Below are 17888 nucleotides of genomic sequence, written 5' to 3'. Positions count from 1 at the left end.
TGATCCCAATTATACATTTAAAAGTTTATATACAACTGTATACGTAGAAAAAGGTCTGAAAAGATACATGCCAGACTATTAAGAGTGATTATATCTATAGGGCGGGGTTGGGGGTATTTGAGATACATATTACTGAATTTATACCAGTGAGCCTGCATTATATTGGTAATTAATAAGATAAATAAAAGCAAAAATCTTTGAAAGTAAAAATATGAATGAAGAAGCTAAACATTCACCAGAAATATCCTATATATTTAAAAAAAAAAAAAGCAGAAACAATGAATGGAAGAAAACTTATTCCCTTTAGTATATTAAGATACCAAATAAATGGCAAATAATTAGTCGACAAGTATTTGCTGAAGAGCTACTATGCAAAAGACACTCTCCTAGATGTTGTAGAAACTACAGAATTGATATAATCACTACTCTCACAGTGACCTATAATCTAAGGGCAGAGCCAAGTCTACATGAACACATACAAAAAGGGACATGAGAAGATATGGCAGAATATGAAAACAGCAAAGAGTGATTTTTAGATAATAAATGCCTCAGAAATTCAGGCTTGATGAATCTTTCATGAGGAAATTAATTAGTAAATCACTTTGAGCTGAGATAGTGAAGAATTCATAGAGGAGGACAAATGCGATCAGGACTTTGCAAGGTAGGAAGAATTCAGAAATGGGTAGAAAGTGGGGAAACAGATGATGGAGTGGGGGATCAAAGGGTCAGAAATGATGGCAGAGAGAGGAGAGGCTGACTCTCAAGGGCCCTGGAAAGCTGGAGGAGAGTGAGAGCTTGCATGAGCAGACAAGAGAGGTCTCTGAAGGGTTCTAGCTGGGCAGATAGTGGAGCTTCAGAAAGGTTAATCAGGCAGCAGGACAGAGAAGACAAAGACATGGAACCCAGGTCCCTGATGACAGGTGACAGAATGAGATAAGTGACCAAACTAGATGGAAACAGACACAAAGGAAATAGTAATACTTTTCAGGTAGCCCCATTCTCAAACTTCCAAATCAGACTCGAGCTAAAAACCCCTCAAGGAAAGACCTTTGAAGCTGTCTCAGTAGAAGAATGAGGAACATGGTGCTGGTACGCTACAGAGACAGTGACAATGACCAACTTCAGAGTGAGAATGTCCTAGATCCAACCACAGCTCTGCCACTTAACAGTTTCTTAAATCACCCCTGTGACTTTGTGCAGATTATATAAACTCCCTTGTTCTTGGTGTCTTCATTTTAAGTGGCTATAAAAGTGTTCTCCACTTGAATTTAAAATCTCAATTCGAAGAGAATGACAGGGGGGGATGTTAGAAAGGAAGGGTTCTCTTGAAACCTCACCCTTATCAGTTCCCTTTACCCTTCACAGGGTTTCACGGGGCTTAGAACTTAAGGCAGAGTATGGCTCCGTTTATAAATAAAAAATAAGATAATTCTAAAACTGCCCAACAATTTGTTTATACCTTTCCAACTTTTTGAAACATACTTAATTTTCTGCTTTTTATCCTGCCATTTCCTTTATATCAATAACACCATTGATCCATTTCTATTATTCTCTTCAATGCATCCACTTCCAAATACACTCCTTCCCAGAGAAACTAGTAAATTCTATTCCATATTAGATCAGTTGTTGTTCTATTCCTTCAATGTGTCGTAAAATGTGACAACCATCTCTTTCAACTGTTCATGGGTCTCCCTGTGATTATTCTTTTGTTGTTTTACCTAGCAACTATTTTGTGTCCTAATCCACAAGACTTTCATTATCCTCATGGGAAGGCCTAGGCACACATATTTTTAATGTTCCACAAGGTTTAATACAAGGCTTTTGAGTGCCAGAAAGATGAATGGATGAATAAATAAAATAATGAATGCATCAAAGACGGGATCCCTCTTCTACCTAAGCATGGTAAAGAGAAAACAGGACTGGGTTCTAATCCTGGTTCTACCAACTGCCCATCTTTATGACCTTGAGCAAGTCACATGTCTTTTCTGAGTCTCAGGTTCTTCATACATACACACAATGTTTCTCATCAGATTGGTTTAAGAATTAAATGAGATAACATATGGAAAGATGGTAACAGGTCAACAACAGTAGCTATTATTAGCATTATTATTATACACCCTTAAACCAGGTCAAGATCCCTCCTCCTAGGCACCCGTCCTGACTACTCCAGCTCTCACTTAATCTCCTTCTCTCAGCTCCTGTAGCCCTTACAGCTTCTTCTACATGGTTTAACATTTGATTATATCCTATCTTGTTCTTGTTATTATTTTTTTCATATCTTATGTGTCTGGAAAGATATTTAAGTCTGCCGGTTTAATAACTGATGTCACTGATTCTCTGCTATACAACGCATTAGCTGGGTGGTGTCGGGCAAGTTACTTAACCACTCTGTGCCTTTGTTTCCCCATTTGTTAAGTGGGGAAAACAGTACTTTTCTCATGGGGTTGATAAAAGAATTAAATGCATTAGTGCATGTAAATTGCTTAAAATAGTACTTGGCACATAAAAAGCATTCAATAATGTTAAGTAATGCTATCATTATATTATTACTATTATTAAGCTACAGAAAAACATCCATTCTTATTTCAGAAATAATGCCCCAAATCTGGGCAATTTACCTTTTTCCAGCTTTCCAATCTCACCTTCCACCCTTCAAGGCATTTTTGCCTTTCCAGAGCAAGTGAAAATAAGGTACTGGTTTAACTCCCAAAAAGACAACATCCTCAATACAAACATATAGATACAGATATTTACCCCATCTTTTCTATATGCAGCTTGTATTTTTTACTCTTTATTCTTTGCCATACAAAAATCAAAACACATGCATTAAAGCTTCTAAAGAACATAAATATTTTGCTTGATTTAAAGTGTCTGTTCCATGCAGTGTGATGATAGTTATCTCTGTATGGATTTTTATGTGTGTCAATGCCAGTGTGTTTTGACTATAAAGTCCTAGAGACAAAAATGATGTCCACTTAAGTCAATCAAACATAAATTCTGGGCACTTGGACCAAATTAGATTGAGATTTCAGAGAAGAATCTTAGAAAAATTCAGAGAATGAGGACGGATGGATGGGGATTGGCTTAGCAGAAGGTTTAGTAGGAGAGGAGACAGGCAGAGCTTTGAAGAACTAGTAAAATTTTGAATTCAAGAGGGAGGATGAGTGTTCAAGGTGGATTATATAAGCAAAGTGGAGGGATTAAGCAAAGATTAATCTGACTGAAGTAGAAAGATAATACAGGAGACCACTGTGAAATTCCACAAATATGAAGACCAGAGCACTTTGAGACTGCAGTTCATGCTTTATTCCTCTTGGCAGCCCCAATATCTAACACTAAGCTTGGCATAAATTAGGCAAAATTACACTGTTTTTTACCATACTAAAGTGAAGAAAACTGACAGAACTGAACTTCACTCAATCAAATCACGAAACCAAAGGACAGCAGAGTTCAACAAGGTATCTACACCTTGTACACTAACCACTAATCTAGAAATATGTATTTACTCTGGCTACATCACCATATCACCATCCACAGACAAGTGCAAGAAATAAAACACACCAAATTCTCTCAAGCTCATATATTCTCTCTCTTACACACACACACACACACACACACACACACACACACACACCCTACCTCAGTGTTCCCAATCCACTGTTTCATAGACTGAGACACCTGAAAACTATTAAGGCACTAAGAAGCACCGAAGTTAAGATTCTTAACATCTAATCCATTTTGAGGAAGGATTCTCAGAAGAGGGTCCTGACTCTAGGAGCCCAGACCATGTGATTGGCGGCCTGATCAGGCCCAGGGAATCATGAAAGAAATTTCTTTTCTTCTCTGAGGTACCCATCCCACCAGGAGGGCTTGGTAGAACAGGAGAGAGAATTTAAACTCATTTGGCAAGAGAAATAATGATATTTGGTATGGGCAACAGTAGAACAATTGTGTTGTATAGGAATACATAACTGTCTGTGGATTACCTTTGGCCCCAATGACCAAGTGATAAATTATACAAATGTGGTTGTGATTATAAGGTTATTTTTTGATTTTCTGATTCACTAAAATTAATTAAGCCACCTCTACTCATAACAGACCCCAGAGTTTCCTGATCTCTACCACTTCCAGCACTCTACAGATGGCCACAATGACTAAATGATGGAACAACTATATCTTTGCGAGATACCATATTCAAATACACCAGGTACAGTGAGTTGCAGCTAACATCAAGACTTGGGTACCAAATTTTAAACATTACAGAAGATGCATCCTTTTGTTCCCAAAAGGCAGAATAAGACATATATAAAACTTCAGGTGATTTCTGACACACTTTAATAAAATATTAAATTAAATCAAATCCTTCTAAAGTTGCTGGCAGACAAATCATGAAATGCCAAATGATGAAGGTGAAAGTTCTTCCTTGGCCTAAAAATCTCCAGAAACTTCTTTTGGCTGATGCTGCTAAAGTGACAAGAGGCCAGTAGTATGAAATTTGACATTAATACCTCAGCCTCATTCATCTTCTCAGCCTCAGTGTCAAACAGGAACTAGATGCCTGCCCAATGAGTAAATTCATGAGTGAATGAATATTATAAAATACTAGCCTGTTTTTATTCTGTATGAAGGGTAACATAAAACTTATCAAGCAAGTTCTAAAACCTTTTCTTTCTCTTATACACCCTATAATGTAAGAACCAAATTAATTATTAAATTGTAAATTACCTGTCTTTCAATCATGCTTCATAACTCAAACCTCACCAAGTACTTTAGCTAGAATATGTGAACGTGTGCAATAATTTTGAAAAGAAGAATGGGAGAGGGCAACAGGCATTGCCCATGTTGAAAACATGTCCTTCCCTTCTCCAATAGAATAAGAGAACTTACAACAGCCTCTAGTTTCCTATAGGAACAATACCATTTTACTATGGCTAAAATTCTAGATTCTCATAATGTAATCTGGATTTACCCAACCAACCTTTTCCCTCAAATATGTACTTTCTTCTTCTTCAATTACATATTTTGGAACTAACAAAAATATATTAGAACTTCTTAAAACTCAATTTAGACATAACTTTAGCACTATGAGCTTTTCTTAGAATCATTTCTAACAGAGCACCTGAGTGGCTCAGTCAGTTGGGCGTATGACTCTTGATTTCTGCTCAGGTCGTGATCTTACCACCAGGAGTCTGCTTGGGATTCTCTCTCCCCCTCATGCTGCCCCTCCCCCTGCCTGAGCTCTGTCTCTCTCTCTCTCTCTCTCTCTCTCTCTCTCTAAATAATCATTTCTAACATGCACTTTATTTTATTTTTTAAATTACAAACATTTCTGAATTAACAAAAAAAATGTGCAAATAGGCCTCTAAAAAATATAACATAGCTCTGGCAACATGAACTAAGATAATTCTTAACATGTGCCTTCTATGCAACCAGGATGGTCCCTTACTATCTAAACATATATTTAGGCTTTGCCCTCATGCTCTCTCCCTTCAGTTAAATGTCCTCTCTTCTTGTCACTACGTCTCCAAAGTCTACCTCTTTCACAAGGCCCAACCTAACTCCTACCTAAGTCTGGCCCATATCCATCTCTACCTTTTCTGTCACACCTGGCAAACTATGTTTCACTTAGCACTTCTTTCTATATTGTCTCTGAGTTACTCTTAAGTTTTATCAGTATAAATGTTATTGCACTAATTAAGCTATTAAGTTCATTGACAGCAGGGACAGTCTTTTGAAGGGTACAGGTCAGTTACTCTGTAGAATGTCTTTCAGTTTGGTTTGGCTAGTGTTTTCTCATAATTACAGGGGATTCTTCCAAAGAATATCAAAAAGGTAATGTGCCTTCTCATCACATCATATCAGGGAATACATGATTATCCACATGATTTATCTGCTTATGTTAAGCTTGATCACTTTGTTGAAATGCCAGTCTGTCAGTTTCTCCACTATGAAGTTAGTATTTTTCCCTTTACAGACTCTCTTCTTTAGAAACAAATCATTAAATGCAGCCTACAATTAAAAGGACAAAAGTCAATTCTACCTCCTAGAGGGAAAAGTATCAAAGAATTTGTGGACTTAAGCCAAAACCACCACAACAATTCATTAATATTATGGGAAAGATGCTTTGAGGCTATGCAAATATCCAGTTTTACGTTAAGGTCTCACTATTTATTTTTTAAGATTTATTTATTTATTTCAGAGAGAGAGAGAATGCAAGCAGGGGGAAAGGGAGAGGGAGAGAGAGAGAATCCTCAAGCCGACTCCCCCATGAGCACCGAAGCCCCATGTGGGGCTCGATCCCAGGACCCCAAGATCATGACCTGAGCTGAAACCAAGAGCTGGATGCCCAACCAACTGAGCCACCCAGCCACCCCTCACCTACTTATTTTAACACTGATTAGCAGATCTTGCATACAGCAATTATTACTGTGTTCTAATGGTGATTTGGGACACTATCATTTATTTATTTCATATTCTGCCATTCTTTGTCTAGCATGAAACTAAATAGAGTAGGTAATCAATAAATACTTGTAAATGTAACTGAATTTCAAGAAACCTTTATAAAACCTTTATTTTAAATAAAATGAGATAACAAAAGGTGGTAAGTTCAAGGCAAATATGTTTTTTGGCAGCTGTGCTGTTCTTATGTCTTATGTCTTGATTGATGGCATGGAAATAGGAAAAAAAATTAACTACCTCACCTCTACTAAAACTGGGAAAACTTCCTGGAGAAAGGTAAACAATAATAATAGCTGTAGGGTGCCTCAGAGTTTATAAAGTGCACTCACATTCATCTTTTAGAATTTCAGAACCTCTCTGAAGAGAAAATTTTCAAGACAAGGGAGATAAAGAAACTTTTGAAGTCTGTGAAAAAGCACTATTAAATCGGGAATTAGAAAATTAGGCATAGAGGGGTGCCTGGGTGGCTCAGTCATTTAGCGTCTGCCTTGGGCTCAGGTCTGTCCTGGGATCGAGCCCCACATCGAGCTCCTTGCTCAGCAGGGAAGCCTGCTTCTCCCTCTCCCACTCCCCCTGCTTAAGTTCCCCCTCTCGCTGTCTCTCTCTGTCAAAAAATAAATAAAAATCTTAAAAAAAAAGAAAATTAGGCATAGAAACTAAGTAAGGCTAACAAGGAAAAGCAAAAATAAAGGCAAAGAAGAAACAGATATAATGTAAAATTAGTAATGGGTCCAGTGCAAGGCTTTAAACCAGGTGATAAAGTTGATTTAAATGCATAGCATGAAACCAAGATGCCTTAGATTACATAAGATAAAGAATACATGGTTAAAATAATGAAAAATGTCATTAAAGCAAGCATTAAGAATGAACTTATAGGACTAATCATTGAAGGTGAAAAATGAATAGAATCTTCGCATACAAATTCACTCATTTCTTCATTAGTCACCTCCATTTTCCCAGGGCTTTAACAGTGTTCTTAAGCCAATATATATCCAAAAATATTTGCTGAAGTTCTATATAACGCTAGACCTTTTTAGGTTATTAGATATGGTCTAATTAGATATGGTCCCTTCCTATGAAAAATTTGCTTTCTATAAAGGTAAAACATTTAATGGAAAGGAAAACTTTTCATATACATGTTAAAAGTTAAAGAGCAAAATAAGGCAGACGGAGCCAAAAAAAAAAAAAAAAAAAAGAGTAAAAGCTATAACAGTCCAGAGAAAGAAGAGATCACTATGCAATGATATGCTCAGGAAAAGCCTTGAGAAAATAAGGGGCTTTTGCAATGGGCCTTCAGGAATTGGGTGGCGGGTGAGATATGAACAGAGCCAAGAGAAAGGCATTCAGAGCAGAGATATGTGGCTGAACAAAGGAATGGGGTTGAGATAATGAAGGTGCTTTATGGAGAGTGAAAATTAAGTAGGATTGTAATAAAAAGTATATGAAAACACAGGATACAAAATTGTAAGCTGAGACTGAATGTGAAAGGCTTTGAATGCAAAGTTGAGGAGCTTGAACATTTTCTGTAAGTAATCAAATAATCAAAATTTCTGGGCAAAAGAGTGATATAATGAATATGATATTTTAGAAATATCAAGCTGGCTTTTGACGTGCATAATAAATGGTGTACAAAAGGTAAGGCAAACAGTAAGATTCCAAGGTATGAAGAACAATCCTATTTTTATTTCTTCCATCATCACCACGTTTGTATGAAATTCAAGCTGCCTAAGCATAGAGTAGAATAGATAACTCTATTAAAAAAGTTACCAGAGACTCTCCCAAAGTGATACATAAGCAGTGGCTTTAGAAAGTTAAGAGAAAATGCAGTTGCAACTAAAGCTTAAGAAGTATGTGAAAAATAGAAGTCACATGCCTTGTTAATTGCACTATTCATTCAGGGGGAAACAACAAATCACATCAAAGTAGCATATGAATTAACCATAAAAGTATATTTTACCTAAGCTGGAACTATTGGTTCATGTCACTGTTAGCATGTAAGAAAACTAAAGATTAGTCTCTTCTCTCATTACCACAAAAAAAGTAAGCCAACCTATGTTCTCCACCTCCATTCCTTAAAGACAATTCTCCCTACATTCCCTTAATCCTCTCAAACAATTCCCTAATTCTATCTCCTTTCTTCTGTATAAACTTCTGTCTCATTGAATCTTATTCACTTCTTAATCCCACTTCAAAATATTAAATGTTATAAATTTTCTGAAATTGCTCTTAATAAATGTAAGATCCTTAGCCTTTACATAGTGCTTTGTAACTGACAAAATATTTTACACACATTACTTCTTAAAAGCCTCACAGAAGCAATGCACAGCAGGTATTATCATCATGCATATGCTACAGAGAAGCAGCAAGTCCAGGGCCACACAATCATAAGTGATAGAGTGAGGCCTGCAATACAGGCTTTCTAAGTCCAAATTCCATAGTCTCTTCTTTAGCATTCAGTTTCATAATGTGCCAATAGGTGCATCTTATTACTCAAAATGTATGTTATTGCTCTGTATTATGTTTAAGTCAATACATCTTGTTTTTAATAAAGGTGCTTATGCCCAAGTGCCTATTACAGGGCCATTTACTAAGAAGACCTAATTATGTTCAAGATGTTCGTGATGATGATGATAATTATCACTGGATGAAAAGCGACAACTGAAGTATTATGTTTCCAAATTGCTAAGACTATCCCAAAAATACTTTTGCCTGTAATGCAACATGCAACAACAAAGACAATATGGGTGATTTAAGGATATGTGAGCATCAAAGGGCAGAAATAGGGCATTCCTACTCTCTTTAACTCTGCTAAGGCCTCAAATACTGATATAGTTCAGAGCATCTTATTACCAGGGAGACATAAATCAAAAAGAGTTCAGCTAAGAGCAATAAAACAGATTAGTGTCTGGAAGCACAGACTTTAAAGAAAGTTTTAAAAGAATTAAATCCAGGTAGTCTAGATAAAAAACAGCTATGAGGAAATCTTTTTTTTTTTGAAGCTGTCACTCACACCAAAGACAGAAATTATTTTGAAGATAGATGTCTAAAAAATGCAAAAAATAAATAATCGTAAATATTTGGAGAATATTTATAAAAGGAAAATTCAAGATAGATATGCTGGCAAAAACCTATGGGACAGAACTCTCTCCCACAAGTGTGGTAAAAACTACATTCCTAGAGATATTTAATACCAGGCTGGACAAAACAAGAAAAGGATTCCATATGGAATGATCCTGTACTGGCCCCCCAAGTGGTGGGAGGGTTGAAGATGACCTCTTAGATCTTTTCCATTTCTGATTTTTTTTTAATTCTATGAAGTTTTATGGGGCACAGCCTTCTGTCAATTTCCTTTCTCCCGGTGATGCCCACTTTCTCCTTTCACAAAGGGAAACAAATTGTATGTATCCTTCATTTTTAAGCGGATCTCATGTTCTCAATGAATTGGTAATACAATGCTAGGTACAAGTTTGGGAAAAAAAGGCCAATTCTTATAATTTATAATGGTCCTTCTCCCTCTCCCCCCAGTGGTTCTTGAGGTTCTTATACATTTTTTCAAAGTAGTAGTTGACATGGATTCGAAGAGCTGTTTCATCAGGAAAACCATTAATATTCTCCATTCTCATGTCTGATCACAGAGCTGACAGTGACCCTGGGAGCTATAAGGCCCTGGGTCAAATTACCATCAGAGCTGCTGTTCAGGATTATCTTTTACCTTTCAGCATTTTATGCTGAGTGACAGCAAAATCTATTGCAATCCACATTTTTATGGCAATGACATTTACCTTTGAAAAGATGTAGCCTTACACTCCTATACACTTTGGCAAATGTTGTAAAAGTAAATCCCATTCACGCTTTAAATTCAAGAAGCCTCAGCCTTGTTCTCTTTCTCCACTCTGGCACTTAAAAAAAAATTTTTCCCCAGCCACCCTTGAGATAGATCCCAGTATCTCTCCAGAATCCCCATTCAGTGAAACCCCAGAATATACATACAACGGCATTTCCTCGTTTTGCTGATTTACAAAGAAAAGATGTAACAAAATCCAGGGAGCTCTAAGAACCTGTCCTTGAGCTCTTTAAAAATAAAACTGAGGCTCACTTATGAAAAGGGACAGCTGGGCAGAGATAACCTTCCAAGAATGGACACCGATGCCACTTTTATACAATCTAAACAGTCTCAGTAGCTGAGGACCCACCAATTCCCATCTTGACTATTTGAAAGAAATATGCCCCTACCCACAAAGAAAATTCATATATATTAACACTACAACCTCTAAAGAAAATTTTAAATGCCATTTTCATTTTTTCCTAGTAAAAATGAGACTATTCGAACCTAAAAAGATTGGCCTCTCGCACTTGAATATGATTTGAAGTTTTCAAAACCCTTCCAACACTTAACTCATTTGATCCTGGCAAGAAAGAAGGCTGGCATTTATAATCCCATTTTAAAACAAACAAAAAAATGCGACTCTAAGATTAGAACCCACTGCGCAGATATTCAAACCTTCCCCAACAAAAAGGCCCAATCTAAAAGGAATTATCCAGAAAACTTTAGAGTGGGTTTCAAAAGAGGCTGTATCACCCATATCCTCAACTCAGGAAAGCAAAAAATAAGAAAAACAAAAAGGAACTTTTTTCTAGAATTTTAGGAATGAAACGTGACCCCGATCCATTAGTGGCCTATGAACCTGTCTGAATTTTCTCAAGAAACCCACTACATCTTCTCCCCCCACAGGACTGGCCTGCCAATTGTTCTGGCTACCAGTTCTCGGCCTCGGAGTTCAGACGCCCAGCCAAAGGCCGGCAGCCGGGGCCAAGACAAGCCGGTGACCCCCCTCTGCGTAATCACGTCAGGAGTCCCATACTCCGGTGTCCCCTAGCCCGATGCCACCAGCTTTTCAGAGGAGCTTCTACCAGGCTCTCCTCCAAGCCGGCTACCACCCCCACCCCACCCCACACACACAGCGAGTGCTCGCTCCTATTCCTCAAACTTCCCTCACCCCGCTAGACTGGAAGCAAGTTTCTCACCATCCTCATAGTTTTTGAGATAGTAATCCGGACCGGGGCCCCCGCGGCTTTTCGCCGGGTTCCTCAGGTTCTGGAACTGCAGGAAGTCGGTCCGTCTGCCCCCGAAGCGCAGAAAGGCGGGCGAAAGTCCCCGAGCAAGGGTCACCAGACGCCTGGAGCTGCAAGGGTAGAGAAAGAGAGAGGAAAGGATCGGGGGAAGGCGAGAGGGCGTGGGACACCGACCAAGGCCCTCTTCCCACTCTCCGCGAGTGACCTGGCGGAGGCTATGGACTGTGTCCGCTCCAGTCCGCCATCCGCGCGGGCCCCGGCATCTCGCGTGCGCCTGGTTCCCGGGGCTACGCCTCCTGCGCCCAGCCGGCCGCGGCCCCCTCCCTCAGACAACCCGACTCTGCTCGCCAAAGGTACTTCTTTCCAAACGGTTAGTCTGTTTGTTAACACAGTGCGTGTGGGGAGCGGCGGGGAGGGGGGGTACTTCTGCTGAGAATACGGGGCTAAGGCGCAATTGCCCAGCTTCTGCCACTGCCGGGAAAGCGCTCCTGGCGGAGACGCGCAGCGCGCGGACTGCCGGGCTCCGACTTTTGCCAAACTTCTAGGCTGAAAGCCGAGATCTGCTTCCTCCGCCCCAGGGGCACCGCAACCTCTGTGGATAAGGTGAAACCTGCCTTTCTCTCAGACCAGGTACCTGAAGTCGAGTTTTTCTTCTATTTCTTCTTCTTCTTCTTCTTTTTTCTCTTAATGCTGAAGTTGATTTTCCTTCAACACTATCTTGTAACAACCGCATCCATCTCCCAAACCCTGGACAAGAGATTCCCCGGGGTAAATCCTTGCTTTTCTGAGAACTCTCCCCATCCTTGCCTTGCACGGTAAAAGCAATGTCTCTTTGCTCCCTTAAATAATTCAGCCTGATCTCAGGATAGGTAACATCCTCCTCTCTACTCTCTGAGTTCAGCTTCATCTTTTTCCTTCTTACGTGGGGCCCTTTGGAAGCAAGCTCTGGGAAAAGTGAAGTTTGCCGAAATGTGGAACCTGCTCCTCGGAGGAGACTCGAGGAACACCAGAACGGCATTTACGTTTATTTAGGTTCAGGATTTCCATAAATAGTTTTTAAAGCCAAAAGCTACTTCAGGGAGGGTTAAAGAAGGAGCAGTGCAGATGCTCTTAGTACTGAGACGATCAACTGTTGAATTCTGGATCTGTAAGTTATTTTTAACGCTTTGCTGGTTCAGGTTCTGAAAAGCCAAATCCAAATGTAGAAAACACACAGAATCATAAAGGAGGTGGATATGAAATCAAAAAGCCGGGGACTCCAGTTTCGGGGAGTTGTTGACAAAAGTGGTAGCCGCCCTGAAAAGTCCGGTGGCCGAGAATGTCTTTGGCAGAGGACTCCAGGACTGCGTTCTAGGGCGGGCACAGTCAGGGCATCGCGTGGCCCCGCAGCGGGCAAAGGAGACATCTGCGCCAGTACCGCCCGGCAGAAAAGGCATTTCCAACAGCCGCCCATCCAGAAGCCGGTACAGCCAATGCAAATGCGCCCCGCCACGGCTTCTTCCCCGAAAAGCCGCCTTCCAGAATCTTTTCTGCAACATGCATGTTTAACAAGACGGTTTAAAAGGGAAGGAAGGAAAAATAAGCCCGAAGGAGTCCACGCAGCTGGAGTAGTGCTATGCAAGTGGGGCATGTATTTTGGAAAACCCCCGTCGCCCCTAACCATCGGACGAGTTCAGAGACGCGCTCTGCTCATGATAGAACTTCCGAGGAGGAAGCCGGGCCGCGCGTAGTTCTTCCCGCCTTCCCAGTGGAGGCACCGCCAGGAACCGAAACGGCCTCAGCGGCGGCAGCAGCAACACCAGCCGCTCAGTCCTCCCGCAAAGCTGGCTCCACGTGGAAGGAGCGCTCCATGTGGCGCCTCCGGCTACCTGCCGCGTCCGCCGACCCCTCTGAGGCCCGGGCAGAACCACAGCGCGGAGGGGCGGGAGCATGCCGGCAGCAAAATGGATTTCACAAGCAGTGAAAGATACTCACGAAAGACTAAAGACGCGCGGCGCACGCGGCCTCCGGGCAGAAAAGTGGGGCTGAGAGAGCGCTCAGGGCTCTTCGGGAGAGCCCACAGCTGAGTCTCCAATTTGGAGGGAATTTTTAATAACTCAACACTGGATTCGACATTGCAGACGATTTATTTTTTTTACACTACAACGCTGTTCCTGATGGGAAGGGATCTTAGTTGCCTAACTGCTAAACAGTAACGACTCAGAGAAAGAGTAAGCCCAATTAGATCCCAAGCCGTTGAGTAAGGGGCGAGTCCATGATCACAAACCACCCGGTTTGGTAATCCGCTGGTGCCGAGTTCAGACCTCCGTAACATCCCCGGAGTATTTCTAGGACCCTTTCCGCTCTCCTTATATACCCTATGACTGGAGCGAGAATTTTTTTTTTCTTTAAAGAAAAACTAAACTATGAAGTTACCGCAGGAGACTTAAGGAGGAGGGACTGGGGGGCCATTCGGTCTATTAAAAAACGTCTTACAAAGTCCTGAAGTCTGTAAAGGACAACGGAGGATGTAAAAGAAAACTTCAAAAATCCGATCCAACTTGCCCACCGCTCAAGTCTGCTTAAATTCGTTTTCTTTGAGTGGGAGAGAACTGACAAGTCGCTCTTTCCGTGGAAAATTCCACTTTCGTGCGATCCCCGCTTGAACACACACACACACACACACAGGCACACACACTCTCTCTCACACACACCCATTCCTCTCGGGTCTTTGTTGCTCGAGACCTTTTCTTCGCTTTTGTAACTGCCCTGAACCTCTTGTTTCTTTTTCAGAAGGAGACGGGGAGGCTAATTGTGGATATATGTAAGCACAACATTTTTTCAGTCATAAGTGATAAGTTTCTGAAATGCCTTCTGCATTGCAAACATGTGCATCTTAATAGAAAACATTGCTTTTCTCAATCAGCAGTTAAAGCCTCACAGCAAATATTCCAGGAGGAGGAAAACCTCTTTTCTTCTCTTTGTGAGATCCGCTTGGCTTATTTTCTTCTTCTTCTTCCCCCTTTGGAATGGGGGCTAGGAAGGGGTGGGGGTTGTTACTTTAAAAAAAAAATGATCCATGGAAGCCCCTGCCTTACCTTAAGAAATCGAGCCAGCCATCATGAATGATGGACGGATCCAGCTGCAGAGAGAGGAAGTTCTCATTGACTGTCCTGACTGGGTTCTTGGTGCTCACATCAAGTAGAATCAGAGTCTTTTCCTTCAAACCTGGAGCTCTGTCTACAGGCAAGGGTCTCCTGTCTCCAACTTGGGAGGAAAGGGAGAGATGGAGCAACAGAGCCAAGAAGAAAGCCACCGGGGCTAGGCACGCAGGGGGGCGGGAGTTGCTGGAGGGCATGGCTTCAGGGAAGGCACAGAGCACCCTCATTAAATCCCTCTGATTTAAACCTCTCTTCCTACAGGGTCTCACTGGTGACTAATTGTCCTTATCTAAAGTGTGTGTCTGTCTGCCTCCCCCCCCTTTTTTTTTCCTTTCCTTTTTTTCCCCCCTCTCGCTCTCTTACTCTCTCTCTCTTTTTTTTTCAGTGTTTTGGTGCTGGTGGAGCGAACTCACGCCCCTAGCCAGCCTTCTCAGCGACTCGTGCCAAGAGTACTCGTTCACCAGCACCGCCCCTTTAAGAGATTTCGACTGCAGACATTTTTTAACTTTTTAAAGGTGAGGGGGTAGGGGGGAGAGGCGGGAAGTAGGAGGAAGGGGTGGCGTTGTACCCTCCTGATTTAACCCTCTAAGGTCAGGAAGCAGAGAGAGGGATGGAAATTGTATGGTTGTAACGTTTTGGGTACGGGGCGGGACGTCTTGTTTTTACTTCCCTCCCAGCAAGGCTCTGGGGAGGGCGGTTCTAGCTTCAGTCCCGACACGAAAGCCCCAGCGCCAGCCCTGGGCGTGCAGGAGTAAAGAGTGCGCACCCGCGGTGCGCCTGTTTCTCCTGACAGCGGCAGGCATTTCTTCCGCTCTGGGCCCTTCCCTTTGCGTTGAAGGAGCAAGAGCAAGAGTGGTTAAGTTGCAGAGGGGGTCCTGCGGCGGCGACTGTGATTCCTGCCAAAGCACAGAGTGCAGATAGAGACTTCATGGACACAAGTATGGACCTCTGCTACGCGCTGGGCTGCCTCACAGAAGCATCCTCTGACCTCAATGGGGAAAACAGTAGCCAGAAGGAATAGAGAGTTACCTGGTCAAAGGGCTTATCCGCCGGTAGGGGCAAAAGGGCCCAGGCTGCGCGTGGCTGCGTTCTGCCTGCAGCCAAGGAAAAAGTGTCTTGGGGACTTCAATATACGCTGACTTAGGCCAAGTCAAAGCAATCTGGCCCATGCTTGGACAGTCTGGGCGGCGCTGCGCCCATCTGAGCCATGGCTTGGCCACTCCGCTGCACAGCCAGACTTGCCCTTCCAGCCCCTCCTTGAGATGGACCATGGGGTTATCCCTCCTGCAGGGAAGTATGCCTTTATGGTGCCAGAAAGGACCAGAGTAAGACAGTTGGGTTTTCAGACTTGGCCAGGAGTCACAGCCAGTGTCCGCCTGCACATAGTCCCTGGATGCCCAAGAACAGCCAGGAGCGCGTGGAGTTCCACCCACCCTAACTCACCAACCCAGACCCACACCACCTCTCAGGCAGAGCCATGGGTCCCAAACCCAAGTGTGGAAAAGAAGTCAGGCCCAGTTTGCTGTACTCACAGCAGAGTTGTGGCACTACTGTCAGCTTCTTTCTGGAACAAAATGGGCCTTCTACTTGGCAGATGAAGGTAACTATTTTATGTGTTGTGGGTATACATGAGTGTCCCAGGGCCTCCAGACATCAAACAGGCAAAATGCAGAGCAAAGGTTTTCCCCAAGTGTGGATGTGCAAATGGCAGTCTCAGAGCCCACAAACACTGAAATGGCAACCTGTCTCTCCTCTCTCCCCCTCAAGATAGGATGAAAGAATCTGAAAAGGGCTAGAGTGCATGACCTTCAACTGAAGTTCCCTGAGGAGCTTCTACCAAACTAAGCAACCAAGAAATACAGAGGTTAGATTAACCCGACCATTAAGACCTTCTAGAATCTGCATAAAATGAGGCCAAAAGAGAAGGAAAATCCAAAGCATATTATTTAGAGATGATTTTAAAAACCAAGATGTTATATACTGAAGTATTAGATGTGAGCTTTGGCCCTTAAGGCCTGCCTGCTTCTTTCGGTTCCTGAAAATTTCTGACACACACCTAAATCCTTTAAAATATGTGTGTGTTTCTGTGTGTGGATGTGTGGTACGGTATAAGTTCCCAAAGAAATTACTGTAATTTTAAAATGTGCACTGAGCACCTCCTTGAGATGGTAACAGCCTGGTGAGCAAAGACTTTTATTTATCTTTGTATCTCCAGACCCAGGCACTTAGCAGGCACTCCATAAATGTCTATGAAATAAATTAATGGTAAATCAAATCATGCCTAATACAATAAAATCATATAGTGCTTTCAAGAAGAATGTGAAAAAAATAAGACTTATTTGTCACAGTGAACTTTGTTTTAGGTTTCAGTTCAGTAATTTGTTTTCCCAGCTATTAGCATTTTCCTGGTCACCTCCTTCAGGAAATACTCATCTTACAAATTCAGAAGCCATTTGTTCATTTGCTGTATTCAGAATTAAAACTGATTATATATGTTTAACAAGGAGTTAGATTTTCCAAAGGCCTAAACATCCCCCTGGCTTACAAGTGAATGTACTTTTAGAAGCCACATTAATTGGGACCAGAGGACAACCACATAAATGAAATAAATCACTCACCGACTAGATGTCTGTAATTAATGTATCTTTCAAAAATACCTACTCTGGGACTAAGGATGACCTTGGGTATGAGAATCTGCCTAGTTATTAATTTTATCCACGATGTTTGCTTACTGACCCAAGTATTCTATAATTGTTTGGTGTCCTAGTTACTCTAACCAGTATTTAATGTTCTCCTCAGAACCTGTATATAGTATAAAAATCAAAACCAACAAAACAGTGGTTTTTTTTTTTAATTTCTGATGAAAACCATCTTCTTTAGTCTAGCCACTGAAATTCTATAGTCATGTACAGCCTCAGGACATCGAGGCAAAGAAAGCAATTTAGTAACATTTAAGGAGTTCCAGATAGCCCTGGTTGACTCCAAGATGACCTGATTGTTTGGTCCTTGGGTCTAGTTTGGCTTTTGTCTTTCTTCCTATCTAATCCTATATTATATGCTGTGAGTCCCTCATTATTAATCTGTATATTAGATTAGTTTCTACTCTGGTTTCTATGTGCTGAGTGGCAATGACCTGTACCTCTGTTTTGTCTTAAATTGTAATTTCCTAGGAGATAAGAAGTGGGGCCTTTGTATAAAATGTGAATTATTGGGAAC

The 17888-nt window shown here is 41.5% G+C and overlaps 1 protein-coding gene and 1 pseudogene across 1 annotated transcript in view; one reads left to right on the top strand and one right to left on the bottom strand.

Annotated features, from left to right (window-relative positions):
* Positions 1-4323, top strand: part of LOC112830756 (U1 small nuclear ribonucleoprotein A pseudogene) — a 68131-nt pseudogene extending 63808 nt beyond the window's left edge.
* Positions 1-14899, bottom strand: part of HPSE2 (heparanase 2 (inactive)) — a 681364-nt gene extending 666465 nt beyond the window's left edge. The window contains exons 1-2 of the mRNA XM_025880833.1: positions 14610-14899; positions 11485-11642 (exon numbers count right to left, since the gene is read on the bottom strand). Coding sequence (XP_025736618.1) covers positions 11485-11642; positions 14610-14899 — 448 coding nt within the window. The remainder of the gene's footprint in view (positions 1-11484; positions 11643-14609) is intronic.
* Positions 14900-17888: the final 2989 nt, after the last annotated feature.

The sequence above is a fragment of the Callorhinus ursinus genome, unplaced genomic scaffold (assembly GCF_003265705.2).
Source record: "Callorhinus ursinus isolate GAN/ISIS: 27379988/994484 unplaced genomic scaffold, GSC_fseal_2.0 scaffold20, whole genome shotgun sequence".
Classification (NCBI taxonomy): Eukaryota; Metazoa; Chordata; class Mammalia; order Carnivora; family Otariidae; genus Callorhinus; species Callorhinus ursinus.
The sequence above is the reverse complement of the archived record's forward strand: the minus strand, read 5'-3'. Positions and strand labels throughout refer to the sequence as shown.